Genomic DNA, 11,873 nt, shown 5'->3' on the forward strand with positions numbered 1-11,873 from the left:
TTAATTATATTTGTACAATAATACTTATTTTATAATTATTAAATTTGTTTGTAATATTAGCGAACGTATTTAAAACTCTACGGTTTTGTCCTTACGGTGAAAGTCAGTATACGGGTTTGGCGGTTTTGTCCAAATGATGTTGGTCATAACTAGGTTTGCCCGGTCAAAAGCCGAAATATGACATTTTGCCCAAGGATTGTGGGCAATTCGCGTTTTGCCCGATTTCGGCTTTTGACCGTAACATATACATCGATAGACCATGATCAAGTTACTCGATTAGTTATATAACTAAGGTACAAGTTACAATTAAATTATATATCTAGTTATAAGGTATATGTAAAATATATTTTGTGGATTTGTAATTGATTCCAATAATTACATATACACAAATTACTTAATAATTATTGGTAATTGGTGTTTATTTATTAAAATATTCAATAGTACTGAGGGGTTAATATGAAAAAAATGTATTATATTATGTAATATTAAAACTAAAATTTTAAAGCACTAAATAATATTGAAAATTATTAAAACATATTTATTCATTTGTAACTAAAATTGAATAACCAATATGGATGGTTAGATCATATTAAACAAATAAAATACATTAACATCAAATGGCAAACGTACTTTACCTTACATACTATCGTGACTTTGATAAATGGATTTATACATGAACAATTAATTTGAGCTTTTGATAATGGATGTATTTGAGCGTTCAAACACCAAAATTAAAAATTTCAACTAACATTTGACACTCATAATATATATTTTATTTATTTGGTTAATACAGGTATTAATATTGTTCAGAAAAACTGTGTAGATAAAACTATGATTTAAGACTATAAAATCATTAAAATTATTATTCCTTGGAACATATTATTTGATTTCATAAAATATTACTATATTTTATTTTTAATAAGACTACAATAATAATATTGCCAATCATATAAGTCTGAAAAATGGAAAGATAATATTAATTTTAATTCCTAGATATAGTTTATATAAAAAAAAAAATTTTAATGGGACACAGTTTACAATGACCCGATTCAAGTACGTAGTATAAATTATATTTTCTTTGATTATAACGTAATAATAATTATTATAGTCTCAAATAAAATACCGTCTCAAGAAAAGAAATCACTAGACGTACCAATGGTTTTTTTTTTTTTTTTTTAACGAATTTCTGTTCATTTCTATTATTTTGTTCATCAGAATGTGTTGTTGTCGCGACAAAAGGATATACGCAGGTATCAAAGTCGTCCACGGTCGTCTCATAGCAGTATAGCACGCAACTATTACAATGAAAAAACCAATAGATAAATCATTCACGTATTGCACCAATATATTTTTATTTATTATATTTAATATCGTATAAATAGATCTTTCAAAAAAGTGATAGAAAAACGTCGTTGATTATGCATCACGCTTGACGAAAACGTAAGAAGAACTTGACAATATGATGTTTGGTTAATAAATACTTACCAATCATTTTCAAATCTGTAGATCAAAAAATAATACTCATGTTAAGTCATTCAAAATAAAAATAATGATTAAAAATGTGATGGATTTGTTTCAACACAACCGTATTTTAAATACTAAAAAGAAAAAAATCAATATTTACCTATATTATATTATATCGACAGATGACAATGCATATTATACGAGTACGTAATAATATTGTCACTTGATTTAAAAAAAATAATGTAATGTAGACAAATTAATTTACCAGGACTAATATCAAAATTATTCATAAAAAAATAAGTTGTTGTTGATGTTTTCGAGATTATTTAATTACTATAATATGCTATTAAAACATTTTTATAATTACAATTTAAAATCATTATGTACCAATGTATGTCGTCGTCCAATTTCCAGTCTTAGTACAACTTATCTAACTATTCGAGTTCTACATAAATTGGCTATCTCAAGGATTTATGAGAACAGAAGTTTTAATTGTATTTTCTCTATTAAAAAAATAAAAATCAACAAAATACAATACATCGACATTTGATAGTTTGAACTATAACAGTTGTATCCAACTTGATTTGTATATTTTTTTTCAAAACTATTGCATTTTTATCAAAGAAACTGATTTCATTATGTTTAAATAAGTACACACTATACAAATATACATATTATAATATTATGTTTACCAATTCTTATTATTTTGTATCCGATGATCAGTTCGTACAAACAATAATAATTAATACAAATAATCAGTATTGTTAAGACTTAACAGAATTATATAATTTTCAAAGAAATACGTATTTATAAACACTTTTCAAAAGTATTCAAAATATATATTTGTGTGTAAATCACGATTAAATTCTTAAATTTATTTTAAAATATTCAAATTAAATAATAAATACGTAGGTATACTTGCAATTGGTTTAAGAATTTAGTGCCGACCCGGTTAGTTTTTCTATTGTCGCTCTTATCGTTTAACGAAATTATGTAATAAATTCTTAGAACTATTGTTAAGTATTGAAACGATAGAAAAATGGTCAAATTTTCATTCCCGACATATTAATAACGATTGACACTATAATAATAAAATATTATGTTTACGTATATTTAGGCCATTGGTAATTCAAAACATGATATTTCTGGTTTAACCCTCAGTTTACATTTCCCTATTGGACCTATCGTTTTGAGTAAGTATCCAATTATAATATTTTATTCCTATAAATAATATTATATTTATCTCTGAAAAATATTCGCTATGAATGTTATGATGTTATATTATTTTCTATTATTATTTTTGAAAATGTATTACCTACGGATTTTAGAATTGATTGAACAACTATACGTTTCCGGTGCTGCTTACATGATATTTATAACAATATGTAAATAATATAATAGGTACCTATATAGTAAGGCCTATACGTATAATGCTGCGCTCGGATATATTTTCCCACAACACACTAAGTTTCCAACTCGTATGTGCCACCGACACCTGTTCTATCCCTTACTATGGCACCACGGGTGGGACGGACGATCACGGCAGAATATCCAGATCTGCACCAACAGCGACCCACAACACCAGATGCCGGCTGCACACGACGCATCAGCAGCAGGTGACAACTGGGCGGCGGACTCCGGTGGCCCGTTCGGACAGAACGCGACATCCAGGGCGGCGGACTTCGGTCGGCCCGCCAAGGCGGCCACGCACAAGACACCGTACGACCATATTATAATGTTTTGTTGTTATTTATAAATTGTCTTATTATTATCCTGTTATTATATTGTCAATATTATTATCTTGCTATATTGTAAGGAGGGTTAGTTGGGGGATTGTCCCATCAACCCCCCCCTCACTGTACAATTATTTGTTTTATTATTATTTTATGTAAATAAACGATGGCGGCGTCACGGAGGCAATGCACAAGCAGTTCCCGCGGCGTCGTCGATTAAAACCGGAAAAAAAGAAAACAGTTTCCAACTCGTATAATTTTTTATTGTTATTACAGTCGAAAGAAATAAAAATGTATTCAGACGGAACATTCTTATTTTTCCGACAAACGCGTGGAATAAACAATAACCTGCAGCTAGTCCTTTGGTTTTTAGAAGCAGAAATAAGTTGTTCATTCTGCTATATCGGCGAGTGAATAAAAATATTATATTTCATATTTGATAGGTATTACGGTAAACGGTATTCGCTTTGTTGACTATCGCAACCAGATACCAGTAAATATATAAAAAAAAGTGAGATGAAAAAACATCAGGAAGTTTCGAGGTTGTGACCGGTAGCAATCGAAGCGTATATTTTATTTTATTGTTATTAATTCATTGTTTAGTCCTTGATAAGTCCCGTTTTGTTGCCCGTATCATTACAAAAGAATTTTCACCATCGCCGTGTATCACGTTCAACAGTAAAGTTATTATAACAGTATAGCTACTTTGACTAAAAACACGAACACACTACATTTTAAATTGAAAAAAAAAAATAAGTGATTTATAATTTATAGTTATATACAGCAACTAACAAGATGCCGATATTAATTTTTAAAAAGTATCTACAAATATTTTTCTTAAACAATTATTAAGTACAATTATATCACAATATACAAATTGCTCTATACATTTTTATAAAGCAATTTAAACATTTATTAACTACCACATAAAGACATAACTCATAAGTCAATAGCTCATGACCATATTATCTCATGACAAATTTTAAATCTAAAATAAAAACTTTGATGTTTTACTGTGACTTAGTATTGTTTGTTAATTACATAAAATTATACTAATTTCCAATTATATTAATAGTATTGCTATATGGGTAGTAGCTGTGTTACTGACAAAGAGAAACATTCAAATAATCAACACTGCAGCAATGCACTTATATAAAAATAACATTATAACAAATATCAACACCATTATTTAGTTCCAATAAGCATAAAATGAATAGTATTAAAATTCAATTGATAATTTTTAATAAATTGTAGTTGATAATTATTACAATAAATTTATTAAGTTATAATCGCTCACAAAGTAGTTCTTAATCTGCAACTCACTAATATGACAAATCATAATTAATTAGATATTATCAATGTTATTTGTGTTTAATCACTATTCAATACAAAACATCTATACTAGGATATACGTAAAATAGAAATTTTTTAAGTAGAGTAAAATTCAATACCTCAGATGACTACACCAACCATGTTCCTTGAAAACATGGTCGTACACTCGTTCCCAGGTAAATAATATTACGATATTATTATTGCAAAAAATATTTCATTTACGCAAGGTTTGCAGTCAGTATATAGGTACACAAAAAATTAAATAACGAATTTTATTACCTATTTTATGGAAATATATTAAGTTTCAAAATATAAATCTGAACATCTTGTATCCCTGTTGTATCCATTCATTCATTACATGTAACCAAGTACACAGTGACGATTGTTGATCTTAAGATATTTAGGTACCAAATTATTTTTAAATTATACATGAAATTGTAGTTTATTGTGTCGTAATAAAATACGTTTAGAAATCGGAAAATTACCATACTTTTAGATTGAGCTTTTATAACTTATTATACTTATAGATTTTTTATAATATACGCTACAGACAATAATAATTTAACATGAGTATAAGTTCGCATATTTGTGAACGAATATTATTCTATAAAACAATGTAACTTAAAGTCACAAAAATCATTATATATATTATCTAATGTAGTTATTATTTACTCAAGCCACGCATAGATTTGGTCGTCAGAGTAAATGAAAACTATAGTCGGTATCTCAAACATATGAAAATATGTAAGCAATGACAGTATTCTAAATAAGTGTCAATAATATTATGCAAGAATTGAAATTAATATAACATTACGATGGAAACAGTGAAATATTGTATAGACGTCCCGTCTATACATACATAATACCTACATAAACGATGGAAATTATTTTCTTTTTTCATAATATTATATATTATGAAAAATATTATAAATGGGTTGGTCTTCACGGTGGATATCTATACTCGCAGTTCTGATGAAGTAACATTAAAACGACACGTTATCACAGTTTTTATTCGAACTCGTTCTGCAATTATTATAATAATTTATCTAACCGCATTCTAATCTTACCATACTGATTAACTACGCTTAATAAACGCGTCGAACTCACTCATTGGCGTGCTCACTTGATGAAACGAACATTTAAACAGTAAAAAAGAAAAAAATAATACATAGGCACCTAGTATTGAAGATACTATAATATATTACCACATTAGGTAGTATATTTTATTTTTTTATTTTAAATATATTCTACCGATAAACAAATCGAACTGCGTCTGGTATAAATTATTTTGAAATAAACTTTCCTTAGTAAAATATACATAATATTATTTTATTATACACACACACATATATATAATATATGCAACGCGTCACATAATTTATTCTAAAAACATTTTTATCTCTCATGTTTTTGATAGTTGTAGTTCTCGTTGCACGAAAGATGGTAATAATAATAATAATAATAATAATAATACTATAATAAGACCGAAAACTGGCCAACGCGCAACTGTTTGAATGCGTTGTATACCTAATAATATGTTTATTTCGTTATTTAAAAAATAAAAACTTACATAACACAATTAACATAATACTAATTTACAATATTTCTATATGCCTATATATTTTATACTTATACTGCTTTGCGTGTCTCGCGGTAAAAATATTTATTTTATTTATTTTTTAGAAACTTCAAAGATCGAACAGATATACGATATATTACAACTGGTACAACTAGTTTAAGCCGTTCGGTGGGCAGGCCCCCGATGCACAGGCACAATAACATTATAATGTTAAAATATTCACTTAAGAGGCACCACATCATTTATATAATTTAATTCGTGAAAAATGGTTTTACACGGAACAAACTTACGAAGAAATTATTTACAGTACCCTTTCCTTTTTTTTAGTGTGAAAGTTTGGTTAACTTAATGTAAATGATGTACCTACTTATAAGTTTATTCCGCGCAAAATCGTTTTTATTTTATATAATTTCAATATTAAACAACAGTCATTATTAATAATTTACCCAGGACTACTTTTAAAATACATTGCATTAATATTTAAATATATTTAAAATCGAAAAATTTAATTCTTCTGAAAATTTCATGAAAATTGTCTATATTAATTATTAAACCCCTTAAATAGCAATCGTGTGGCGTCTTCTTAAGGACTTAAGAGTATTCTATGTTGACTATTCGTAAGGAGTTCAATATAAACAATTTTCAAAATATTCTCTTAATATCAATTTCACAATACATAATAAGTTGAACACGTATAATAATAAATCAATGACACATTCAGTACCAATTTTGCACATATCTAACAAATTTCTACGTAAATTAGCTACCTTATTAATAACAATATGAAAGATTCAAATTAAACACAATTATTAAAGTACAATTTATTTATAGTTAATAAAGTTAACTATTTGATACAATATAGTAAAACGAATATTTAAAATTATATACCATACCATGTTATTTATTTATTATTTCGAATTGAACGGTTTGAAGCCTTGAACATTTCTTTAGCCCCGGGAAAATATATTTTTGTCACATTTTTCTCCGTGATGGATTGCACAAGAACTCCTTGCGGGAATATCGAGCACCGGCCCACTGGTGACAATATTTTTCCAGCGCTTCTTTCTTTTAAATCCGACACCGACTGTGCGGACTTGATCCATCGATGTACGGGCTGAATTGGAAACAATCTAGGAAACAAATAGTTCATGCAAATTTGGAATAGACTGACATAGTCGTACTCCTCATTGTCGTCGTCTTCGGAGTCGTTTTCGGAGTCACTGCTACTCAGGTCACTATTTTAGTAGTAAATAAAGCTTTTGTTTAGGTAATGAATAGTTTACTAATATAGGGTACCTATATATATTAGTTATTTTGATATTTAATGAACTTCACTTTCTAAAATTAAACTTTTAATAAAACCAATCGTTTATACAGAAATAGACATCAAGTACCATTGTTTTTTACACAAATAAGCATTTTGCTTTATCGATACTTTAAGTTTTAAAAGTGGGGTAAGGTGGCATTTAAATGGACATGTTTTGTCACATGTATGGCATACAAAATTATACTGGAAGTCTGAAGATATTACTACGCATATTCATATTTTGAATTGGATAATAAATGAAGTAGTACCGTATAAAAAGATACGGATGTGTGTCGGACTAAATGCATGAATAAAGTACACCTACTTTTTTGAAAGACTTATAAGACATTGCTCCAATGAATTTTCTCTTGTAACGTTTATGCTGAACTTTTTTGGAACGGTTAAGGAGAGATCCGTGTATTACGGTGCTTTTATGAAGTGCGCTATCACTGAATCCTGACAACCATAATGGTTTAAATTCCTTACGATTTACTGTACAGCCAGGATAAGAATTCATTTTTCAACGCTTTAACGCTTCAATAATACATAAATGTAAGATATACCGTTATAATTGACAAAAATAATAACAAATTGTTTTATCAAACCAATCAGATGATTTCGGAACGCTTAAATATTATTTATTATTTTAACCAGAAAATATATATCTAGTTATATTTTATTTTTAATGAATTTATTTAATAGGTAAATTCACGTTTCAGGTCATATTATTTTTGTTTTTTGACAAGAAAACAAAATAAATATAATTTTATTTAACATAATTTATATAATAATTTTGATTTATTATACGTATTCTTTATAACTCTTAAGAAATCTTAATGTATAAATGTATAATAAGTACATGCAATAAAATATTTCAGCGCTCAGTAAATGATTGAAAACAAACATTTATATAGTTATAGATAATAGATTTATGTATATATAAGATAATAATATATATGTATAATAATGGTAAGAAGTTTCAAGCTCCTGATTAATATTTTTTTTTCCAATAATAGTAGAAACAACAAAATTGATTTTGTTTGAAAAGTACTTATATTGTTAATTATTAAAAAATATTAGTTGAATGTTTTGAAATATAAGTATTTTATTATTATTGGTAAGTAACGAAAATCAATGTTTATATAAGTGATATTCTTTTGTCAGTTTTTGCGCACTGAACATCATAAAAAAAACATTAATATCGTATTTACATTGTCGTCGATTAACTGACGATTAAAATTTTTTCGGAAATAATATTATAATATAGTTTAAGAAGACATTAACTGAAAAGATGAAAGTTTTTAAAATAATTTTATCAGCTTATATAATTTATAAAAAATATTGATTAAGTTACTGAGAATTCATAACGTTCTAATTTTTTTTTTTTATAAATATATTGTAGTATTATATGTTTTATACTACTTATCTATTGTTATTTTTTTTTTTTTTTTGTTTTGTGATATTTAAAAAAAAAAAATAACAATTTAACAATTATTCCATATTTTTTTATATTATAAGATTATTTAAATTTAACTATTTGAGTCGAAGTAAGCAAGGATTATCATAATACAATGGAACGTGATTCATGTTTCCAACATTACCTATAAGCACGGAAGTAAATTTCAAAAAGTGTTTTAAATTATTACAAGAATTTCTAAGGCAGTGGTCTGGGCTATATCGGTTAATAATAGTGTTGTTAATAAAAAATTTCTATTTTTGAAATTAGATATTTTTTGGCTATCGAAATTTCCAGAAGAAATTTCATAACAATCTTTTAATGGTAATTTATGTATGATATATAATATACATAATAAATTTGATTTATTAAAGAATTAAATTTATAAAAATGTGAATACATTATTTTATATTAAATATACTATAGAGATTAAACTTAAAAGGATTATCTAATAAAATTAAAAATAAAATCAAACTAATAAAAAATATTTCCAAATTAGACTAAAAATATTTCTAGCCTTTACGACACCAAAGATATAATAAGGTTGTATATAAAATGATACATTAATTCTAGTTAATAACGATATAAAAATAGTACAAGTACTATTGTATTAATCTCGCTAAAGCAAAATACAGATTTCAAAACTAAGACCGCCATCTAGCACATGAAAACGTCTTCTCCCTGCATAACAATGCTGACCAAATTTACGGCGCAGAGTAGATGACTACCACAGTCGTTTCGTATGTCATTATGAAAAATTTACTACTATAGTAGGTTAAATTAATTTTTGCCGAATACATTATGTTTTAAAATGTCTTTTGTGAGTATAAAATATTAAATAATATGTTAAATATTTAAAATCCTCCTGAAAAATATTTTTAAATGATCACAACATAACTTAAGTCGTTATTCTTCGTTTAAATATCTAATTTCGTACAAAAATGAGCTAAAAAATCTTTATTCTTCAATACATTTAAACATAAATAATAAAACTTTGTATAAAATATTCAAGCTTTTGATTAAGCAAAAAAGTTTTTATTGATATTTAAATAAAAAAAAAAATCATAAATGTCTATGAATAGCTCAAAAATACTCAATAATTTTTGACATTTGATAAAATTTTAAAGTATCTACTGTTACTTATATTTGAATAACTATAATAAAAGAAAATTGTTTAAATCTGTTTACATTTGAATATCCAATTTTGCTAATGTTTCAACTTCAAAAATAATAGAATAATAAAACACTGTAATTATATATAACACACATAAAAATTATTTTTAAATTTATGCTCAAAATGTTTTATTAATTTCAACAACAAAAAAAAAAAAATTTATAATGAACTTTATCCATACATGATAACTTAAGTCGTTATTCTTCACTTAAATATCTAATTTCGTTCAAATTCGAATAAAAATAACTATATAAAAACAGTATTTATACTTATATTTTTAAAAAAATTTGTTTACATGTAGACTAAATTTTGTTTTAAATTACTGAATATTCTATATATTTTTAACTACAATACGATTTACAAATATTTGTGATTTTAACAAATATTTTTAAAAATTAAATTTTGATTGCTTATAAATAAAAATTATGTCTATGTATCTTTAACATTTTCAATATTAAAACTTATACGAAACCTTGTATATAATTTTTAAGCTGTATTAATCATATACATAATATATCTTATCAATAGCGTATTTAGATTTTTTTCATGGGGATATGACTTTATAAATGAAGATACCAATGAGAATATTGTACAATTTATTATAATATTTTAATTCTTGCAAATTTAATCAATTATTGATAAAAAAAAAAAATTAATAATAATTTTTAAATAATATGATGACTATAATTATTTATGTGTATACACTATACAGTCTATGGCAGGGGGATTTATGCCATTAATCCCCCCCCCCCCGTAAATACGTCACTGTACCTTGTAGATGTTTAAATAATTTCTATCTTTGCCACAATATCATCAAAAATAGTATCTAGATAATTAATTATCAAACATGAATTCATCTGAAAAATGTGTTATTACTATCAACTTAAATTGGTAAAAAATAAACTATATAATTTTTAAATTTTGGATAATTTTAATGGTTTGAAGAAAAACGTTTGTTAAAAAAAAATACTGTAGAATAAAAATTGTTTAATGAGTATATTAACAACTTAAAAGATGCTTTCAATTTCATAATACATTTTCTAACTTTAATGAAAACTGTATCATATATTAGTTTAAATAAAATTCGAAAATTTAGAATACCTAAATATCGGACCAAAGAAAAATTAATGTTAAATATCAATTAAATATTAAAAATTATTTTTATATTCAATAACGAAAACGGTCGGTACCAATAACCTCATTAATAAATTCATATTATGTGACCACATAATAATCATTTGTACTTTACACTGTTATATAACATAAGTAGTGTTTATACTACGTCTTTTTTTTTTTTATTGTTATATTTATTACTGATAAACTTAAAAGTCGATGTTATTAATTAGTTTTTTAAAATCTTACATAGTATTGTTTTACTTTTTGTTTTGTTTTAATCATGTGATTTTTTTTTAAAATAATATTAAATATTGAAAGATTAAAAGTAAAAGAATAATATACATAGTTATTACATTTTACTTATGCTTTAGGTTTTGCTTTTGTGCCTTGGTCCTCAGTGAGTGCTTCTGCTATAAATTAAAACACTATTAAACTAACTATACGAATATTAATGTATTATCTATGTAATATTATATAGTACAAGTTTTTTCCATATAAATCATACCAACAGTTTAGACTACCATCATTTTATTTAACTGACATACAGTATATAGGTGTCTAATTTTTTCTATGTCAATTCATTTACAGCCTACATAATATATTAATATGAGATATACACACAGTCAATAAAATTGTATTTCTTAATAACGAAATATAACATTCAAATGATCCGTAATTGTCGTATCTATACATAATGCCTAATGTTAAATTCG

The 11,873-nt window shown here is 25.5% G+C and overlaps 1 protein-coding gene across 1 annotated transcript; it reads right to left on the minus strand.

Moving 5' to 3' along the window:
- Positions 1–7,009: 7,009 nt before the first annotated feature.
- LOC112599536 lies at positions 7,010–7,931 on the minus strand. Its single transcript, XM_025346463.1, has 2 exons — positions 7,753–7,931; positions 7,010–7,343 (listed from the first exon to the last, which is right to left on the minus strand). Exons 1-2 carry the CDS (start codon positions 7,929–7,931, stop codon positions 7,010–7,012), a joined length of 513 nt encoding a protein of 170 aa, XP_025202248.1.
- Between the last annotated feature and the right edge of the window lie 3,942 nt (positions 7,932–11,873).

The sequence above is a fragment of the Melanaphis sacchari genome, unplaced genomic scaffold (assembly GCF_002803265.2).
Source record: "Melanaphis sacchari strain LSU unplaced genomic scaffold, SCAv2.0 Contig536_pilon_pilon, whole genome shotgun sequence".
Classification (NCBI taxonomy): Eukaryota; Metazoa; Arthropoda; class Insecta; order Hemiptera; family Aphididae; genus Melanaphis; species Melanaphis sacchari.

Coding starts and splice junctions, on each gene's coding strand:
- LOC112599536 (XM_025346463.1), bottom strand. CDS start 7,931: ATGAATTCTTATCCTGGCTGTACAGTAAATCGTAAGGAATTTAAACCA. Junction 7,344..7,752: donor ATTGGAGCAATGTCTTATAA/GTCTTTCAAAAA, acceptor CTACTAAAATAG/TGACCTGAGTAGCAGTGACT.